The sequence below is a fragment of the Scyliorhinus torazame genome, chromosome 1 (genome assembly GCF_047496885.1).
Source record: "Scyliorhinus torazame isolate Kashiwa2021f chromosome 1, sScyTor2.1, whole genome shotgun sequence".
NCBI lineage: Eukaryota > Metazoa > Chordata > Chondrichthyes > Carcharhiniformes > Scyliorhinidae > Scyliorhinus > Scyliorhinus torazame.
In genome coordinates this window covers 256,883,716-256,906,035 of record NC_092707.1, presented here as the reverse complement: position 1 = coordinate 256,906,035, position 22,320 = coordinate 256,883,716, and the positions used below count along the sequence as shown (strand labels likewise).

The window sequence follows — 22,320 nt, the reverse complement described above, 5'->3', positions numbered from 1 at the left end:
CGCCAAGTGGCTGCAGCAGTGAGTCAACTTTGTAATGTCTTCATTAAGGGTCTGGTCCAGTGTGCGGAAGAATGAAGATCGAGGGGAGGCATGGTGGTGCAGTGGTTAGCACTGCTGCCTCTTGGCACCAAGGACTCGGGTTCAATCCGGGCCCTGGGTCACTGCCCATGGAGTTTGCACTTTCTACCCGTGTCTGCGTGGGTCTCACCCCCACAACCCAAAAGATGTGCAGGATAGGTGGATTCGACATGCTAAATTGGGAAAAAATAATAATTGGGTACTCTAAAGAGATTGAGTGGCACAACCGATGTCATCAGTGTGTGAGAACTTGTAGAACACACTTGTTGGCAGGTCATTTGCATACATGTTGAACAGAGTTGGGGATAGCACCGATCCATGTAGTATTTCCAGGGTGGCTTTCTCCGTGCACTTTTCCCTTGCCCAATGTGGACTCAACATCTGTTTCGAAGGAATGATCCGGCAACTGTTACGACCTAGGTTGGAAGCAATCTGGGCAGCTTTAGGAGCAAGCGATTTGCCACACTGTATACTGGGAAACTGTGGTCATGAAGGGATAGATACAGAACTATAATTTTCAACGGTTGGTGTCCATTTTCTGGCTGGGAAGCATTCTGAACCAGCTGCCTGAGATGCAGCACAAAAAAAGGTGGGGGTGTGTGAGGTGTGCGAGAGGGCCAGCAAGCTATGTCCATATGTTCTGGACATGCCAGAATCCCCTAAACTTCGGACAGGAATTTGCAGAGGTCATGTCCACGGTGCTAAAAACAAGGGTGCTGCAGAGTCTGGAGATGGCGATTTTTGGAGTGTCGGAAGATCCGGGATTCCAAGAGAGAGAGAGAGAGAGAGAGAGAGAGAGAGAGAGAGAGAGAGAGAGAGAGAGAGAGAGAGAGAGAGAGAGAGAGGCTGACGTCTTGGCCTTTGCCTCCCTGGTAGCCCGGAGACGGATATTGCTAGTGTGGAGGGACTCGAAGCCCCTGAAATCAGAGACCTGGGTTAGGGACATGGCCAGGTTTCTCAGGCTTGAGAAAATTAGGTTCGCCTTAAGAGGGTCAATGATAGGGTTCGTCCGGAGTTGGCAGCTATTTGTCGACTTCTTCGGGGAAAACAATGTCAGCAGAGGCAATAAGAAAAAAGGAGGGGGGGAAAAAAGAGGAGGAGTTAGGCTATTTTATGTTTATGGTAGGTGGGATTTGTTAGGAATGGAGATGGTTTATGCACTATGTTTATATCTGCATTTGTACAGTTTACTGTTATTATTATGAAATTAAAAATACCCTAATAAAATGTTTTACAAAAAAAAAAAAAAAAAAGAGGGTATGGGGATTTGGAAAATGAACTAAAATGTTGATGACATTTGGAACTCCCTACTGGAATGAATGGTCAAACAGAATCCATTTACAGCTTTTACACAGAAAACAGACTTGCATTTATATAGCACCTGCCACCAGGACATCCCAAAACATTTTGCACCTAATTTGAAGTACAGTGACCGTCATAATGTAGGGAAAATGGCAGCCAATTTGCACACAGCAAGGTCCTGCACAAAGCAATATTGAATAAAGCAGATCATCTGGTCGTTTATCACCAACATGGTAGAAAAATAAATATTGGCATAACACTGGAGATCATTTCCAGGTCTTTGACACTGTGGGATTAGAGAGCACCGACAGGGCCTCTGCTTAATGCCTCATTCAAATAATAGCACCTCCAACAGTGCAGCATTCCCTCAGTACTGGACTGTCAGTCTAGATTTTTAGCTCATGTATTTTAAAAGATAACAACTGCAAGGAAATTGGACCAGGTGGAGAGCTCTTTCAGCCAGCTGGGGTACACGTTGGTTTTGTTCTGTGGAGTAAAATATTAGTGCTGTGATTGCATAAATTTGACATGTCTGCAATTCAAGCCAAGTTTTAAAAAAAATTTCAAGTATCCAATTATTTTTTTCCAATTAAGGGGCAATTTAGCGTGGTCAACTCTCTACCCTGTACATCTTCGGGTTGTGGGGGTGAGACCCACGCAGACATGGGGAGAATGTGCAAACACCACACGGAGATTCAAACAATGTTAATCCAGGAAGAAAATTTCCGATAACATAGGTGCTAACCAATGCATAACTAAAGCAAGTAACAGGATCAGTAAGAATTGAGAGAGTCCACCTATAGCAAGTGTTGTTCCATTGTCCATAAAGGTTAATAGCTGGAGGAGAAAGGAAGGTCAGGCAGCCCATTGTTCTGCACAGTGTGTTGTGCTCAATCCCAGCTATCAAAGAGACAGAAGCAAGATACTTCCAGCCTGCTGTAGAGCTCTTTGAAAGGTCACCACCTGTTACCCTGACCTCAAACAAAAAACTTTATCCAAACAGTTGCCTATGCTACTTCTGCTAATTGGAGGCACCGCAGGGAATCGGAGCAGAACAATGGCTACATTCTGAGACTATCTCAAAGATTTGTAGACTGTAAAACTAATTATCGAATAAAACAGGCAAATGTTCCCATCATTCCAATGATCTTCCGCATTGTGGCGGTAAGTGCGATCATTTCTATACCTTGCAACAGTTCGGGAGGAGTGGGACAAAGGGGGATTGTTGAAGAAAGAGAAGCGAAAAAAAAACAAGAGGCCCCCCCCCCCCCCCCCCACCCCATCACAAACTCTCATGGTCCTGACACCAAAGGAGGGTAATTTCATCAGAGTCAGGCTGGAAGGCCCAGGTAAGGGATTTAGGGGGAGGAGGAGGAGGAGCACCACCCCCCCACCAGACACTAGTCCATGCAGCTAAAACTGCCAAGCCAGCCATGTGAGCCTTCCGCTGAAGTAGGCAAAATGGCCCTCAAGTGGCCATTAAGCCCAAAGACAAATAGGCCACCCAATGCCACCACTGTGTCCAGAAAATTCCATGCAGATCAGGAATAGGTGGGTCAGAGTAGGCAGCAGGAAGTGCATGCGTTGGATTTTGAGAGCTTGCCTCCCCTCCTCCACCTGCAAGTCCACCCTGGAGAGAGAGAGAGAGAAAGAGAGCAAGGGTGAGCGAGCTGGGACAAGAGAAAAAAAGATTAAAAGGAGGGAGCATTACAAGCTTCATTACAATGTAGGTTTGCCCCCCATTAAAGGTAATGAAAACACTTGCTCCAGTACATCTCCAACTTCTTATACAGATACAAACCAGAGTCATTTAGTACATGCTATAGCCTTGGCCTGTGATATGGTTTATTTCAGTGGATGACTGCTCTTCATTTTCATAGTGCAATTGTAAACTTTGCACAGAATTATTGAGATAGGGAAGGGAAGCGAAGCGAAGCTTGAATGTAGTTATCTGGAGTTGATACGGTGAAGGACATTTTAATAAGATACAACACGTTCACGATTATCATGGGGAAGTTGAGGGAAAGAGAAAAGAGCAAGAGTAGGGGACAAGGAGTCAACCATCCCTGGATTAGAAAAACACTGATTTGGATAGCCAAGAGTTCCCAATTATTTTGTCAATGCACAAAAGAACATTTCACCATATTGTAAACACATGTTGCTTCAGCTCAAAAGTACATGATTTTGATCAGATTTATTCAAAGCCAAAATAAACCTTGTGCATTGAATTAGAGACTCATTTTTAGTTTAAGAAAACATTGCACCAAGAGAATCAAACTAGTATAATACTTTATAACAGGGTAATCTGCAGCCAATAAGACAACAAGAGTTAATTGCACCATGTCATGACACAGTTACCAACAATACGACTTTATTTCAATTAGGAAGCCTCCCGCATTTCGTACAAGAGAATTACGTCACTTCCTGCCTATGTCGAATGAGTTGATCAAAAGTGTCAGTCTGCCTCAAGTTGGCAGCACTCACCTTAAGTTGAAAAAAAGGGTCCAGAGTTCAAGACCTAGACCAGGGCACATGATGAAGGCCAACACCACTGCAGTCCTGAGGAGTGCTGCACCAACGGAGGCGCTGAATTTTGAATAAGACATTAAACTAAGAACCGGTTTGCCTGTTCAGACAGCTTTGTTTGGAAAACAGAAACATAAAAATGTGGCTGCTGAAATTAAAACAGAAAATGCTGGAAATATTCAGCAAGTCTGGCTATTTTTCTCTCCACTAAGTTCCTGTTTCAGGTCAAGGCCTGGACCTTTCTTCAGCACAGTTAGCATGTATACTGTGCCTTTAACATAGTAAAAATATCCATTTCTACAGGAGACCAATCAAACAAAATTGACACCGAGCTACATAAGGATATATTGGCAGAGGTGACCAAAAGCTTGGACAGAGAAGTAGGTTTTAAGGAACATCGCAAAAGAAGAAAAGTGGGGAGAAATCGGGTCTCGACAGCTGAAGGTACAGCCACCAATGATGTGGTGAAGTGATGAAATCAGGGATGTGCAAGAAGTCAAGGCTATTGGAGTAGAGATACCTCCAGGTAGGGCTGGAAGAGAAGCCAGTTTGGAAATGGCAGCAAAGCTTTGCATGACTAAGTTAGCAGAGGGTGCAAGATGGGGGCCCCAAGAGTGCATTGGACTGGTCAATTTTACAGTAATAAAGGCATGGATGAGGATTTCAGAAGCAGATGAACTGAGATAGGGAAAGAGATGGAACTAGACTATCTTGGTGTTGCCACAGATATATTGTCAGAAGCTCAAATACAAAATCAAGTTGCCAATGGTGTGGTTCAGCCTCACACATTTGCCAGGGAGAAAGAGAGAGTTGATAACTAAGAAAGAGTTTGCAGCAAGGATGGAAGACAATGGCTTCCGGCATCCAAGTGTTTCGTTTGGAGTATTTGTTTTGACCCACATCCAATGCTGGAAGCAAGATAAGAAGTCTGATAATCAGTGAGTAGGTATTCAGGGAGCTCGGTGGTGCAGTCCACGGTGAAGATATGGAATCAGTCAAGGAGGCATTTTAGGGTGGAAGGGATGTCGGTGTTAATGCCGCTGTGCGAGAATAATGGGTTCGAGCTGGGGGTGGGGATACTGAATACAAGAGGTGGAGGGAAGTGGGGCTGGTCAAGGTGAGGGATCTGTATTTGGAGGAAGGGTTTACCAGTCTGGAGGAGCTAAGGGAGAGGGTAGAGCTGCCGAGGGAGAGTGAATTCAGGTATCTGCAGGTAGGTATTTTGCGCAAAAAAGTCTGGAGGGGGTACCCTAGGTTGCTGGGATACACCTTGCTGGTGCGTGCTGCTTGCATATGTGGAAGGGGAGTGAGGCGAGTGGGTAGTGAAGATCAAGGAGAAATGGGAACAGGAGATCAATTGGGGAGTATGGAGTGAGCACTGCGTAGGGTAAACGGGACCTCCTCCTGTGCAAGAATGAGCCTGATACAGTTTAAGGTGGTGCACATAACTCGGACAAGAATGAGTGGGTTCTGTCAGGGGGTAGATGATGAGTGTGAGAAGTGTGGGCGGGGACCAGCGAATCACATGCACATGTTTTGGGGTTGTGAAAAATTGGGAAGGTTCTGGGCAGGAGTGTTCACGATCTTAGCCAGGATAGTGGATGAGGTGGACCCGGACCCTTGAGTGGCGATATAAGAGGGTTTCAGAGAAGCCGGAGCTCATGGAGAGGAGGGAGGTCGATGTCGCGGTCTTCACCACTCTGACTGCACGGTGGCGAATTCTGGTCGGCATTGCCACCGGGGATAGCGGCTTGGTTGGGTGACCTGTATGACTTATGCGGTTGGAGAAGATAAAGTATGAGTTAACGGGCTCAGCAGGAGGGTTTGAGAAAAGGTGGGGGATGTTTGTGACCGTGTTTGAGGAGCTGTTCATCGCCGGTTGAGAGGGGGGCAGGGGGAGAATGTATACATACTGTATAGTTGATTGCAAGGAAGTATGTTTCTGGGGATGTTTATGTGTTGTAACCTGTTTTGATACACGTTTATAATAATAAGTTTAACAAAAATAAGTCTGACAATAGAGGAAGTGAAAGACCAAAGATGTGACAAAGACCAGGATGCACATGTGGAAATGGACACCAAAGGCAGCACCGCAGCACAGTGGTTAGCACTATTGCTTCACAGCTCCAAGGTCCCAGGTTCAATTACCGGCTTGGGTCACTGTCCGTGTTCTCCCCGTGTCTGCGTGGATTTCCTCCCACAGCCCAAAGATGTGCGGGTTAGGTGGATTGGCCATGCTAAATTGCCCTTAGTGTCCAAAAAGATTAGCTGGGGTTGCTGGGTTATGGGAATAGGGTGGAGGCGTGTGCTTGAGTGGGGTGCTCTTTCCAAGGGTCGGTGCAGACTCGAATGGCCTTCTTCGGCACTGTAAATTCAATGGTTAAGGGGCAATATAGTTTGGCTAATTCACCTACCCTGCACATTTTTAGGTTGTGGGGGTGAGACCCATGCAGATACGGGGAAAATGTGCAAACTCCACAAGGGTAGCAACCCGTGGCCAGGATCGAACCTGGGTCCTCGGCGCCGTGAGGCAGCAGTGCTAACCACTGCGCCACCATGCCGCCCAAAACTGCAAATGTTTAATACGCTGTATCTGTGAAAAGAAGAAGTTATCGTTTTTTTGCCAGAATTGGCAAAAGTTAGAGACGTAACTGGTCTTAACTAAAGGGAGGTTGGATGTGCGAGAACAAAAAGAGAACATCTGTAATATGGCAGAAGAGAATCAAAGACAAAAGGGTTAATGGTGCAAAATACAATGATAAGCAGCAAAGGATGGATCCAGGAAAGATGTAGATGGAAATAGCATCAACTACTGGGGCAGGGGTTATGAACTGAAATTGCTGAACTCTGTATCAAATCCAAAAAAGTTGTCAAGCACCTAATCAAAAAAAGTTGCTGTTCCTTGTGCTGTCACTCATGGAACCGTGTAGGCAGCCATAGACAGAGTTAACAGTGTGGGCAAGGTGGCGAATTAAAAATAGCAGGTGCCCAGAAGCTCAGGGTCATGCTTGCAGACTAAATAGAGGATTCTGCAAAGTGGTCTCCCCATTGTAGAAGAGAATGCATCTTGAGCAGTAAGTACAGCTTACCAAATTGAAAGTAGGACAAGTAAACCACTTTCATCTGGAAGCAATGTTTGGGGCTCTGGATGGTGGAAGGAGAGGGTGCCGAAAGAGGATAAACATGTTGCAGCACCTGCACTTAAAAGGCACTGCGTGATGGGTAGATTGTTGGGTTTTAAAAAAAATATTTTATATTTTATTCAGGCATTTTCATGAAACAAACCGGAGCAGAAGCATACAACATTATAAGTAACCAACATCTATTCTTTCCCCAGCCCCCCTCCCCATCCTGCCTTCACCATTTTAACCCACTTACACCACCCTTTTTACTGACTCCTCAAAACAGTAAGAAGTCTTACAACGCCAGGTTAAAGTCCATCAGGTTTGTTTCGCATCACTAGCTTTCGGAGCACTGCTCTTTCCTCACGTGAAGGAGCTGTGCTCCGAAAGCTAGTGATTCGAAACAAACCTGTTGGACTTTAACCTGGCGTTGTAAGACTTACTGTGCTCACCCCAGTCCAACGCTGGCATCTCCACATCAGGAATTATGCCAGGTCACTCACCCACACATCCGCGTTTGGTGGCTAAGAATCCCTCCATCCAAGAAAGATCCATCTCCGGGCTATCAAGGAGCAAACATCTAGAAATCGGCCTCTCTCGCCCAGTGGACTCCCAGGTCTTCCGACACCCGGAATATTGCTGCCTCTGGATCCGGGGTCATCTTCATCCCCCAGCACCTTGGACATTACATCCGCGAACACCTGCAGCTTTGGACATGCCCAAAACATGTGGACCTGATTCGCGGTCCTCCCCACGCACCGCCCACACCAATCCTCTACCCTCTCAGAAAACCTACTCATCCGCACAACCGTCTTGTGCCCTGTGAATTACTTTGAACTGAATGGGGCTCAGCTTCACACACGACGAGGACGCATTCACCCTCTGCAGGACCTCAGCCCATGTCACGGCCTCCACCTCCCCTCCCAGTGCGTCCTCCCACTTACACTTTATATCCCCCACCGGGGCTCCCACACAATCCATCAGCTTCTTATTAGACCTTGGGCTCCTTCCCCTCCCCTATCCCCTCCTTTGACAGCAACTGGTCTTGCAACCCCAAGGACAGTAAACCAGGAAAAGGCAACACCTCTCTCCACAAAATCCGAAACCTGCAGGTACCTGAAATTGTTCCCCGTGGGCAGCTCCTACTCTTCCTCCAGGTCGTCAAACTGATCCCTATAAACAGGTCGCTGAATCCCTGCCTGCAGCCACCCCGAAACCTCGCACCCAGCCCCCCCCCAATGCAAGCCCATGGTTGTCACAAATCGGTGCCCACACTGAGGCACCCTCCAGTCCCAAATGCTGCCTCCACACTCTCAAAGTCAATACCACCACTGGGCTCATGGGAGTACCTGGCCGGTGAGATCAGCAGAGGCACCATTAACAATGCCATCAAGCGCATTCCCCTAGAAGAAGCCCCCTCCATCCGTCCCCATGTCAACCTCACCCCCACTACCCATTTTCTAACCATGGATGTTCGCCACTAGTAGTAGTTAATTATATTTGGCAACGCCAGCCTCCCTCCTCGCCCCTGCTCCAAAAAAAAAAGCAGCCCTCTTGACCCGTGGGGTCTTCCCTGCCTAAACAGACCCAAAGATCAGCACGTTAACCTTTTTAAAAGAACGACTACAGGACAAAGATCGTGAGGTTCTGAAATACAAACAGGATCTTGGCAGCATGGCCATCTTTACCATCTGCACACATCCTGCCAGTGACAGTGGCAGCACATCCCACCTCTTGGAAGTCCCCCTTCATCTGCTCCACCAGCTGAGTCAAATCCAACTTGTGCAACTGCACCCAACCCCACATCACTTGAATGCCCAGGTATCTAAAAACCCGCCCCCAATACCTTAAACGGCAGCCCTCCTAACTTCCTCTCCTGCCCCGTGGTCCCAATTGGGAACACATCGCTCTTTCCCATGTTCAACTTGTACACGGGGAACCGGCCAAAGTCCTCCAAAATCCCCATAATGCCCCCAATGGGTCCAAAATGTATAACAGGTCGTTCATGTACAGTGAAACCACATGCTCGACGCGCCCCCCTCCGCACAATACATCAACAGTCCAAGTGCCATTGCCAGTGGCTTATTGCCAAGGCAAAGAGCAACGGAGAGAGCGGGCACCCCTCATCGCCTGAAATATCCTGAACTCACCTGGTTCATTTGCACACTTGCGACCGGTGCCTTGTACAGCAACCGGATCCAGTCCACAAACCCCTGCCCAAATCCAAACCGGTCCAGCACCTGCCACAGAAATTCCCACTCCACCTGGTTGAAAGCCTTCTCCGTGTCCAACGCCACTACTACCTCCACCTCCTGCCCCTCCGGAGGCATCATAATTACATTGAGCAGCCTCCTTACATTCACCAACAGCCGTCTCCCTTTCATGCTTGGTCCTCGCCCATCAACCTTGGGTCACAGTCCTCAACTTGCGAAGCCACATCTTCGCCAGCAACTGTGTCTATATTCAATAGCAAAATTGAGCGGCATGACCCACACTGCTCCGAATCAGTGTCCTTTTTCAATATTAGAGAGACGGATGTCTGTCATAGTGTAGAGGGAAGGTTCCCCCCTCACCCTAGCCTCGTGGTATGCCCTCACCAACAGTGATCCCAGGTCCCCCCCAAACTTTTTATGAAACTCAACCTGGAACCCATCTGGATCCGGGGTCTTCCCAGTCTGCATCGCCCCCATACTGTCCATCACGTCCCTCAACCCGATCGGGGCCCCCAATCCCTACACCAACCCCTCGTCCGCCCTGGGAAAGTTCAACCCGTCCAGGAACAACTGCATTCCCCACACGCCCGGCCGGGGGCTCCACCTCCTATAAAAAGCCTCAAATGCCCCATTCACCCCCACTGGGTCTCCAACACCACCCTTCCCATCTCATCCTTGACCCTGTCAATCTTCCTCGCCGCCTCTTGCTTTCTCAACTGTTGAGCCAGCATCCTGCTCGCCTTCTCACCATACTCATATACTGCCCCTCTGGCTTACATAGCTGCCCCACCACCCTCCCCATGGTCATTAATCCAAACTCCATCTAGAACCTCTGCCTCTCCATCAACCCTGCCTCTGGGGCCACCGAGTACCTCCTGTCCACCCTCAAAATTTCATCTGCATACCTTGCTATCTCTGCCCATTCCGCTTTCTCCCTGTGCGCCCGAATTGAAAAACTCCTCCTGAATCTCCGCCTTAAGTGTCTCCCACAGCGTGGTGGCAGTGACCTCCCCGGTGTCATTCAGTCATTGTTAGGTATGACGCAGGAATGGACCAGGGTGTTGCATAGAGAACGGTCCCTTGGAATACCAAAAGGGGCGCAGAAGTAGTGTTTGCCGGTGGCATCACTTACGGTGGTTGGTTAGTTCAATACGGAGGCTGGAAAATGAGCGCAAAGGGAACGTTATTGTTGTTCTGGGGTGAGGGGAAAGGAGTGAGAACAGGATCAGGGGAAATGAACAGATATGCTCAAGGGCCCCCGTCACCCAAGGTGGAGGAGACTCCGCAGCTGGAAAAAAAGACATTGGAATTCTGGTATGGAAAGGGCAGAATAGATGGGATGAAGGGGAAACTAGGAGAATGAAATGGAATCCTTACAAGAAGCAAGATAACTGTGGGAGTCAGTGGGCCTAGCGGGAACATTGGTTGAAACAGCCCAGAAATGGAGACTGATGTTGAGGCAGAGAAGGAAGAGTCAGGTGGACCATGTGAAAGAGGGAGAAGGATGAAAGCTTATGGCAAAGTGGCTGAAATGTTTCACTTGCAAGAGCAGAAAATGGACCAGTAGAATCAATATATGGGAAAGAGAGAGGGGACCCAGGATTAGGACAGAAACAAATCATCTCACAAAAATTAGGTTTGCACGGAGTGCTGAATTTGGTGCTTTTTGAGTGCGATAGTGAGAGTTTGGTGACCGAGGGAGTTAGGTGAGGAGGGAGTAAGGTGCTCCTTTCATTTTGTTTCCGACATTTCCGCAAAGAGTGCGAAGAGAGCCAGGAGTTTACAGGAAGTGTAGCTGACTGGGAGCAGAGTCGGAGGGCGGAGATCTAGTTAGTCCACACAGCAGCTATATTCTGTAAGGTAAGAGGGGATGGAGGCTAGGCCAGTTACATGCTCCTCCTGTAGGATGTGGGTGGTGAGGGATACCACCAGTGTCCCCACTGACTATACCTGCGGGAAGTGCACCCAACTTCAGCTCCTCAAAGACCGTGTTAGGGAACTGGAGCTGAAGCTGGATGAACTTCGGATCATCCGGGAGGCAGAGGGGGTGATTGAGAAGAGTTACAGGGAGGTAACCACACCCAAGGTACAGGACAAGAATAGCTGGGTTACAGTCAGGGGGAAAAAAACCAACAGGCAGACAGTGCAGGGATCCCTCGTGGCCGTTCCCCTTCAAAACAAGTATACCGTTTTGGATGCTGTTGGGGGGGGATGACCTACCGGGGGAAGGCCCTAGCGGCCAGGTCTCTGGCACTGAGTCTGGCTCTGGGGCTCAGAAGGGAAGGGGGGGGGGGAGAATAGAAAAGCAATAGTTGTAGGAGATTCAATGGTTAGGGGAATCGATAGGAGATTCTGTGGTCGCGAGCGAGACTCCCGGAAGGCATGTTGCCTCCCGGGTGCCAGGGCCAGGGATGTCTCGGATCGTGTCTTCAGGATCCTTAAGGGGGAGGGGGAGCAGCCAGAAGTCGTGGTGCACATTGGTACCAACGACATGGGTAGGAAAAGGGGTGTGGAGGTAATAAACAAGTTTAGGGAGTTAGGCTGGAAGTTGAAAGCCAGGACAGACAGAGTTGTCATCTCTGGTTTGTTGCTGGTGCCACGTGATAGCGAGGCTAGGAATAGGGAGAGAGTGCAGTTGAACACGTGGCTGCAGGAATGGTGTAGGAGGGAGGGCTTCAGGTATTTGGATAATTGGAGCGCATTCTGGGGAAGGTGGGACCTGTACAAGCAGGACGGGTTGCATCTGAACCAGAGGGGCACCAATATCCTGTGAGGGAGGTTTGCTAGTACTCTTCGGGAGGGTTTAAACTAATTTGGCAGGGGAATGGGAACCGGATTTGTAGTCCAGCAACTAAGGTAGCCGATATTCAGGACGCCAAAGCTTGTAATGAGGCAGTGGGGAAGGGAACACTGACAAAGGAGAGTATTTGCAGGCACGGAGATGGGTTGAAGTGTGTATACTTCAACGCAAGAAGCATCAGGAATAAGGTGGGTGAACTTAAGGCATGGATCGGTACTTGGGACTACGATGTGGTGGCCATCACGGAAACTTGGATAGAAGAGGGGCAGAAATGGTTGGAGGTCCCTGGTTATAGATGTTTCAATAAGATTAGGGAGGGTGGTAAAAGAGGTGGGGGGGTGGCATTATTAATTAGAGATAGTATAACAGCTGCAGAAAGGCAGTTTGAGGAGTATCACCCTATTGAGGTAGTATGGGTTGAAGTTAGAAATAGGAAATGAGCAGTCACCTTGTTAGGAGTTTTCTATAGGCCCCCCAATAGTAGCAGAGATGTGGAGGAACAGATTGGGAAACAGATTTTGGAAAGGTGCAGAAGTCATAGGGTAGTAGTCATGGGCGACTTTAACTTCCCAAATATTGAGTGGAAACTCTTTAGATCAAATAGTTTGGATGGGGTGGTGTTTGTGCAGTGTGTCCAGGAAGCTTTTCTAACACAGTATGTAGATTGTCCAACCAGAGGAGGGGCAATATTGGATTTAGTACTGGGTAATGAACCAGGGCAAGTGATAGATTTGTTAGTGGGGGTGCATTTTGGAGATAGTGACCACAATTCTGTGACTTTCACTTTAGTAATGGAGAGGGATAGGTACGTGCAACAGGGCAAGGTTTACAATTGGGGGAAGGGTAAATACGATGTTGTCAGACAAGAATTGAAGTGCATAAGTTGGGAACATAGGCTGTCAGGGAAGGACACAAGTGAAATGTGGAACTTGTTCAAGGAACAGGTGCTACGTGTCCTTGATATGTATGTCCCTGTCAGGCAGGGAAGAGATGGTCGAGTGAGGGAACCATGGTTGACAAGAGAGGTTGAATGTCTTGTTAAGAGGAAAAAGGAGACTTATGTAAGGCTGAGGAAACAAGGTTCAGACAGGGCATTGGAGGGATACAAGATAGCCAGGAGGGAACTGAAGAAAGGGATTAGGAGAGCTAAGAGAGGGCATGAACAATCTTTGGCGGGTAGGATCAAAGAAAACCCCAAGGCCTTTTACACATATGTGAGAAATATGAGAATGACTAGAGCGAGGGTAGGTCCGATCAAGGACAGTAGCGGGAGATTGTGTACTGAGTCTGAAGAGATAGGAGAGGTCTTGAATGAGTACTTTTCTTCTGTATTTACAAATGAGAGGGGCGATATTGTTGGAGAGGACAGTGTGAAACAGATTAGTAAGCTCGAGGAAATACTTGTTAGGAAGGAAGAGGTGTTGGGCATTTTGAAAAACTTGAGGATAGACAAGTCCCCCGGGCCTGACGGGATATATCCAAGGATTCTATGGGAAGCAAGAGATGAAATTGCAGAGCCGTTGGCAATTATCTTTTCGTCCTCACTGTCAACAGGGGTGGTACCAGGGGATTGGAGAGTGGCGAATGTCGTGCCCCTGTTCAAAAAAGGAACTAGGGATAACCCTGGGAATTACAGGCCAGTTAGTCTTACTTCGGTGGTAGGCAAAGTAATGGAAAGGGTACTGAAGGATAGGATTTCTGAGCATCTGGAAAGACACTGCTTGATTAGGGATAGTCAGCACGGATGTGAGGGGTAGGTCTTGCCTTACAAATCTTATTGTATTCTTTGAGGAGGTGACCAAGCATGTGGATGAAGGTAAAGCAGTGGATGTAGTGTACATGGATTTTAGTAAGGCATTTGATAAAGTTCCCCATGGTAGGCTTCTGCACAAAGTAAGGAGGCATGGGATAGTGGGAAATTTGGCCAGTTGGATAACGAACTGGCTAACCGATAGAAGTCAGAGAGTGGTGGTGGATGGCAAATATTCAGCCTGGATCCCAGTTACCAGTGGTGTACCGCAGGGATCAGTTCTGGGTCCTCTGCTGTTTGTGATTTTCATTAATGACTTGGATGAGGGAGTTGAAGGGTGGGTCAGTAAATTTGCAGACGATACGAAGATTGGTGGAGTTGTGGATAGTAAGGAGGGCTGTTGTCGGCTGCAAAGAGACATAGATAGGATGCAGAGCTGGGCTGAGAAGTGGCAGATGGAGTTTAACCCTGAAAAGTGTGAGGTTGTCCATTTTGGAAGGACAAATATGAATGCGGAATACAGGGTTAACGGTAGAGTTCTTGGCATTGTGGAGGAGCAGAGAGACCTTGGGGTCTATGTTCATACATCTTTGAAAGTTGCCACTCAAGTGGATAGAGCTGTGAAGAAGGCCTATGGTGTGCTCGCGTTCATTAACAGAGGGATTGAATTTAAGAGCCATAAGGTAATGATGCAGCTGTACAAAACTTTGGTAAGGCCACATTTGGAGTACTGTGTACAGTTCTGGTCGCCTCATTTTAGGAAGGATGTGGAAGCTCTGGAAAAGGTGCAAAGAAGATTTACCAGGATGTTGCCTGGAATGGAGAGTAGGTCTTACGAGGAAAGGTTGAGGGTGCTAGGCCTTTTCTCATTAGAGCGGAGAGGGATGAGGGGCGACTTGATAGAGGTTTATAAGATGATCAGGGGAATAGATAGAGTAGACAGTCAGAGACTTTTTCCCCAGGTGGAACACACCATTACAAGGGGACATAAATTTAAGGTGAAAGGTGGAAGATATAGGAGGGATATCAGAGGTAGGTTCTTTACCCAGAGAGTAGTGGGGCATGGAATGCACTGCCTGTGGAAGTAGTTGAGTCGGAAACATTAGGGACCTTCAAGCAGCTGTTGGATAGGTACATGGATTACGGGAAAATGATATAGTGTAGATTTATTTGTTCTTAAGGGCAGCACGGTAGCATTGTGGATAGCAAAATTGCTTCACAGATCCATGGTCCCAGGTTCGATTCCAGCTTGGGTCATTGTCTGTGCGGAGTCTGCACATCCTCCCAGTGTCTGCGTGGGTTTCCTCCGGGTGCTCCGGTTTCCTCCCACAGTCCAAAGATGTGCGGGTTAGGTGAATTGGCCAATGATAAATTGCCCTTAATGTCCAAATTGCCCTTGGTGTTGGGTGGAGGTGTTGAGTTTGGGTAGGGTGCTCTTTCCAAGAGCTGGTGCAGACTCAAAGGGCCGAATGGCCTCCTTCTGCACTGTAAATTCAATGATAATCTATGATTAATCTAGGACAAAGGTTCGGCACAACATCGTAGGCCGAAGGGCCTGTTCTGTGCTGTATTTTCTATGTTCATAAGACAGGCAATGTTAGAATCAAATGGGTTTCTAGATCAATACAGTTTCATTTGGAGGAAGTTAGAGATGACAAAAGGAGAAATACAATTATAGGGGTGGAATGGTCAAGTTCATCAGTTGTATGGATGGGTACGGTGTGGAGGATATGGAAGATGGCGGTTCAGAGAGGGTGGCAGCCAGGAGTTTGGCTCTTCTGAATCTGATGTATAACAATTGGGCGGTGAATGGCGAGAAAGTGCAGGGCTGGGGTATGGAGCCAGAGGTGTTGTGGGTGCGGATGGAGGCTGGCTCTGGTGTGTGCATGGGGGGGGGGGGGGGGGGGGGTGCGCGCGGCGGCGGCTTTGGGGGCTGGTAACTGCGCTGCTGCAGTTTGCCCCAGAGAGATACTCAGGTGGTCCGGTGGTAGTAGCGTTGCTGAATTTTGGCAGCATTTTAAGTTAGGGATGGGTTCGAAGCAGATGCCGATTCGAGATCGTGTGTTTGAGCTGGCGAGACTGGATTCTAGGTTTCGGGAATGGGAGGAGTAGGGGCGAGGGGATATGATAGAAATGAAGGACTTGATGTTGGAAGGGCGGTTTGCAGGTTTGGAAGAGTCAACAGAGAAATTTGGGATTTCACAGGAGGCGGCCTTTAGGTATATGCAGGTGCGGGACTTTGCAAAGAAGGTTTTCCCAACACTTCCGGTGACACCTCCCTCCTCGTTGTTGGAGGGGGTATTGCCGGTGATGGGGTTAGGGTCATCACGAGGATTTATAGGAAAATTTGAGGAGGAGGATATGGTATTACTGGAAGGCCGAGTGGGAGGTGGAGATGGGGGTGGTATTGGAGAGGGGGGGGGGGGTTGTGGTGTGAGGTGTTGCGGTTGCCTCATCTTAGGTGTGCGAGGTTAGAGTGAATACAGTTAAACATGGTGCACAGGGAGCACCTGACGAGGTAGAGAACGAGCCGGTGGTTTGAGGGGGTGGAGGACACTTGCAAGCAGTGTGGGAGGGGTCTGGTCAACCATGTACATAGGTTCTGGTCCTGCCCGAAGTTGAAGAAATTGTATAAAATATTAAAAACTGAATAAAAATATTTTGAAAACAAAATGAACAGAGAAAAATCTGAAATGTCCTTCAACACGAGGAGCCAAGTGATCTCCCAAGACCTGTCAGCGACATTTCAGTTAATACATGCTGCAGGCCACATAACTGCCTCAATTATTCATGTTGTATGATCAGTCCTGGCCAATTGGAACGGTTTAAATGAAGGTTAGTCAACCATGGAGCAGCTGACCTTATGCCGCATTTGCTCAACCAGTCAGAATCTGTCTTTATTTAAAACTCAAGTGCAGTGTCATTTATGTGAAGTCTGAAGATTCTGTACAGTTATTAATTAATATGGGTTTTAGCATGTTTTCAATGTGTGCACATGATTTCCCAGGAGAATAGGAACAGGAGGCAGCAATCAGCCCCTTGAACCGGTCCCATCATTCAATTAGCTCATGACATCAACTCCACCCTCCGCCCCATCATCTTGATTACCCAACAAAAAAAAAACAACAATTTTGTTTCTGAAATTTCAGTGAACCTAGCCTCAACAGTTCTTTGAGGAAGCGTGACCCAAATTTACACTCTTTTGGCTTTTCCTTCGGAATGGTCCAGTTCTAATTTTAACATCCTGTCCCCTTTTCCTGGATTCCCCATTTCCTCTGTTCGAATTGCTGTATAAACAACCAAATTAGACAACTCCGTAATCTTCAATTCTGAAAGGGAATTCAGACTGGTGTGTGTAGTGTCTTGAAAACATAAACCCCCCCCCCCCACCCTTCCCATTCAATTGGTTTGTATTCTAGCCCTCTTTAAATAAAGGCCAACATTCCATTACCCCAAATTTGTTTTCCCCACCTGAATTGGGCTCACTGCAGCAAGAACCAGAACTAGCAGACAAGTCAAAATCACTACTTTGATCCAATGGACAAGTAATACCTTCACAATGCTCCTCAGATCTTGGACATAGGTCCGCTCAGTCTCTAGGATTTCTTGCACGACCCGATCCACATAAAGCAGCTTGGGGCTTGCAGATGCTGCTCCTGCAGACGTTGCACGATTTTTGTGGGAGCCTCTGGAGTCGACCCTCTCAATTCCACTGGCTCCAGGCCTCTTCTTGCCAACCTCTCCGGAATGTGTACAAACTGGCATACTCCTTGCATACTCCTCCGTACTGGGCAAGTGCCCAGTCGGAATCAACTCCAGCCGGATGGCCCCAGCCTCCTTTTCCTGGCCGGTGAGGCCCAAGTGGCTGTTGGAGACCAGGGTCATACCGCTGCTTAAGGAGCAGTGGCTGTCCCTAGAGGAAGCAGAGGACGATGTAGAACTGTAGCTTACTGGGCGATCACGGTCAGATGAATCCATGCTCCTCATTCCACCATACCGTCTATTATCTCTGTGCAGGGAGCCACCAGAAGCAGTCACGGTTGCTCTTTGGGAGAGAGTCTCTTGAACAGGTTGCAAGACATCTGAAAGCACATGATACTCATCTGTAAAAGGAAAACAAACAAAATAAAACATTGCAGTTTGGGGAGTAACTAGATAAGTCAACTTGAATTGGTCAGACATATTTTTAAAGACTAATTTTGCACATTTATTCCTAAAAGTTTCAAACGAGTACTTAAGAGTCACAAATAGATTGGCCAGTACTTGATTGATGCAAGTCTCTACCAGTACTTGATTGATGCAAGTCTATACACAATTCCAATACAACTAGGAGTTTGTGCATGTGGCCAGAGCAACTCTTCAGATTATTGGCAAAAGGGCCAAAGGGGAGAAGAAGTTATCTTAAAATAAAAAAGGTTGTGATTTGTAATGCATTCCCCAAGAGGATGATGGAAGTAAATGCAATCATAAAAGGGAATTGGATATGTATTTGAAAAGGTTAGGAAAGCTATGGGAAAAGAACAGTGAGTAGGACTAATTGGATAATTTCCATAAATTCATAAGATATAGGAGTATTAGGCCATTTGGCCCATCGAGTCTGCTCCGCCATTTGAGACAGCACAGACATGATGCTGAAAGATTCTACAATTGTCCACTTGGGATCAGCCCTGCAGCACACTCTAGATCTGTTTGAGTACAATGGAGTTTCTCGGTGGTATGGGGACAGTCAGGGTGTGAAACAATGTCAGCAAGTACTCTGGGGACATTTGTTTTTAATATATTGCAACATTTGATTTTAAAAAATAGTATTTCTTCCACTCGCAAAAGTGTTTGACTCTACAATAGAGTACAGTTACCCCCTCAGTACTTTATCCCTGTTCCTATCGTTCATGTCAATGAACTGGCAGTCTTTGAACAGCAGCAGGCCTCATGGCCATAAATTTTGGTCAAGGGATAAAAGATACTTCATATTAGTGAGTTTTTTTCCACGTTTCAGCCCAGAGAGCAAGTGCCAACAGTTTATTCAACTGTCCAAGGTCCTCGCAAGCCAATCCAGAATCCTGCAGCTTGCAGCAGTAGTCATTGGATACGATCAGGAAATAGGGGCAATCACCCCTTCCACCAGCAGCACCACCCCCTCCCAATGAGCCCAGTGTCGAGGCCAATTTATCTCCCACAGCCAACTAACAACACACCACAGAATGAACTGAACAGCACAGTTCAGCTACCCACTGGATAAGCTTGGAGCCATCACTTGTACGGTTCAGAGGGATTATAAAGCCGTATTTTGGAAGGAAGGCAATACTGCTCAGCCACCCAAGATTAGCCAGATATCACCTAGAATAATGCATTCCTCAGACAAGCGACAGAATGTTACAATACAGGAACGGGCCCCTCAGCCCAACAGATTCAGGCTGATGTTCATGCTCCACACAAGTCCCTTCTCACCCTACTTTATCTCACCCCATCAACATATCTTTCTATTCCATTCACCCTCATCAGTTTATCAAGTTTTCCTTTTAGTGCATCAATTCATAGAATCCCTACAATGCAGGAGCCCATTCAGCCCATCAAGTCTGCACCGACCCTGTAAGAGCACCAGATCTAGGCTCACTCGCCCATCTATCCCCATAGCTACATAACCCCATGTAAAGTTAAAGGACGATTTAGAATGGCCAATCCACCTCACCTGCACCATCAGCTTCTGAAGAGGAACTGGAGATGATCATAAATACTAGTCTTGTTCTCTTCCAGAGAGACATAAGCTTGCTGACAAACAAATAACATCTCTTTCTCAGCAGGATTCAATGTGCTGCTAAAAGGATGTAAAAACCTTGCTAATTGAAAGGACAGCCAAATAAGTTGGACTTCGAGTATAGCCAAAGTGAGGAGTACACGCGCTCGCAAGAGCTTTAGCAATTGACTATTTGAAGATGGAGTGCATTTATTAGTATCCATGTTCTAGATTGTCTGTAGTAAAATTAATTTGATTTAAAAACAGGGAACCTTGTGGCTTTATTCTTTTAGTAAATACCTGCATTTTCAGATTCTAAAAACATAGAACATACAATGCAGAAGGAGGCCATTAGGCCCATAGAGTCTGCACCAACCCACTTCAGCCCTCACTTCCACCCTATCCCCATAACCCAATAACCCCTCCTAACCTTTTTGGACACCAACGGCAATTTAGCATGGCCAATCCACCTAACATGTTACTGGCCCCTACCAAAAATCATAACACTTGCGCATTTTATATTACCTCTGAAGATAAATTTCACTACATCCCCACCTTCAGGTTTGACACAATCCTATTGATCACTTCCCAGCTCCCAAATTTAATCTGTGCTTGGTGTTTGTCTCAATCTGACTCCAACTCACTTTTGTTTCTTCTGGTTTTCATCAACTTTCCTGTCTTGTCAATCATGTCCCATTTCAGAGACTTCAGCGTATAATTTCAGCAGACTCTTGAATGCATCACTGATGGGAGTGCTACATTGTTCAGAGATGGCATCTTTCAGGTGTGATGTTCTGTGAAGAGGAGAAGGCAATTCTCCCCAATGTCAAGATTTATCCCTCAACTAACACAAAAACAGATGAAGCAGCATTTGTGGAGAGAAAATGCATGCAAAACAAATTACCTGGTCATAGTACCCTGCCGAGTGAGGATAGTTGTGAGTTTGGTTCAACGTGAGAAATTGGCGCATCAGGGGAAAGAGTTCATAAGATATTGGTACAGAATTAGGCCATTTAGCCCATCGGCTCTGCTCTACCATTTCAATCACGGCTGATATGCTGCAACCCCTGATCTTCAAATTAATCAAGAAATTGGCTTATTCGGAGGACCCGGGTTCAATCTCAGCCCTGGGTCACTGTCTGTGTGGAGTTTACACATTCTCCCAGTGTCTGCTTGGGTCTCACCCCCACAACCCAAAGATGTGCAGAGTAGGTGGACTGGCCATGCTAAATTGCCCCTTTGGAAAAAAAAAAAAGAGAATTGGATACTCTTACATTTTTTTAATAAAAGAAACCCCCTTATTGATCATGAACACCATGGGCGAAATTCTCCAGAAACGGCGCAATGTCCGCCGACTGGCGCCCAAAACGGCGCAATCATTCACGCATCGCGCCGCCCCAAAGGTGCGGAATGCTCCGCATCTTTGGGGGCTGAGCCTCAACCTTAAGGGGCTAGGTCGGCATCGGACGAATTTCCGCCCCGCCAGCTGGCGGAAAAGGCCTTTGGTGCCCCGCCAGCTGGCGCGGAAATTACATCTCCGGACGGCGCATGCGCGGGAGCGTCAGCGGCCGCTGACGGCATTCCCGCACATGCGCAGTGGAGGGAGTCTCTTCCGCCTCCGCCATGGTGGAGACCGTGGCGGAGGCGGAAGGGAAAGAGTGCCCCCACGGCACAGGCCCTTCCGCAGATCGGTGGGCCCCGATCGCGGGCCAGGCCACCGTAGGGGCACCCCCCCGGGGCCAGATCGGCCCACGCCCCCCCCAGGACCCCGGAGCCCGCCCGCGCCGCCTTGTCCCGCCAGTAAGGTAGGTGGTTTAATTTACGCCGGCGGGACAGGCATTTTAGCGGCGGGACTTCGGCCCATCCGGGCCGGAGAATCGCGCGGGGGGGGGGGGGCAACCAACCGGCGCGGTGCGATTCCCGCCCCCGCCGAATCTCCGGTGCCAAGAGACTTCGGCAACCGGCGGGGCGGGATTCACGCCAGCCCCCGGCAATTCTCCGACCCGGCGGGGGTCGGAAAATCTCGCCCCAGATTTGTGCTTGGGGTGCTGTAACCTACAGTGCTACAGGCCAAGAGCTGGATGGTGAAATCAGCCAGAGTAGTACTTTCTTAGAACACATGATTAAGCAGTTTAGCCTTTCAAGCCCGCTCCACCGTTCAATACGATCATGTCTGATCTCATCCCGTCCTTCACTCCACCGCCCTACCCATTCTCCATAACCTTTCAACCCATTACCAATTAAAAATCTGTCTAACTCCCCTTTAAATTTACTCACTGTCTCAGCATCCACTGCACTCTGGGAGAAGTAGTTTCTCCTCATCTCGGTTTTTAATTTTCTACCTCTTATCCTAAGACTATGACCTCTCGTTCTAGAATGCCCAAGAGGAAGCATTCGCTCCACATCTACTTTATCCATACCTTTTATCATCTTGTACACTACAACTTGATTGCCCTTATTCTTCCCTGAACTGTTCAATCTCTCGTCATACGACAAACCCTCATCTCTGGAATCAACCGAGTGACCCTCCTCTGAACTGCCTCCAAAGCCACTACATCATTCCTCAGATAAGGAGACCAAAACTGTGCACAATACTCCAGGTGTGGTCTCACCAATGACTTGTATAGTTGCAACAACACTTCCTTACCGTTATACCCTATTCCTTTAGGTATAAATGCAAACATTCCATTTGCTTTCTTTATCATCTGCTGTTCCTGCATGCTAGTTTTCTTTGCCTCGTGAACGAGAACACCTATATCTCGCTGCATTGGAGCACCCCAAAGTCTCTCCCCATT

General features: G+C 47.7%; 1 protein-coding gene across 10 annotated transcripts in view; it reads right to left on the bottom strand.

The window, feature by feature from the left end:
* The window catches only part of LOC140420826 (pleckstrin homology domain-containing family G member 1-like), a 293,588-nt gene that overhangs the window by 72,019 nt on the left and 199,249 nt on the right, over positions 1 to 22,320 (bottom strand). For all 10 annotated transcript variants that reach the window (XM_072504914.1, XM_072504937.1, XM_072504958.1 and 7 more), the window contains one exon: positions 17,344 to 17,894. In XM_072504914.1, coding sequence (XP_072361015.1) covers positions 17,344 to 17,894 — 551 coding nt within the window. The remainder of the gene's footprint in view (positions 1 to 17,343; positions 17,895 to 22,320) is intronic.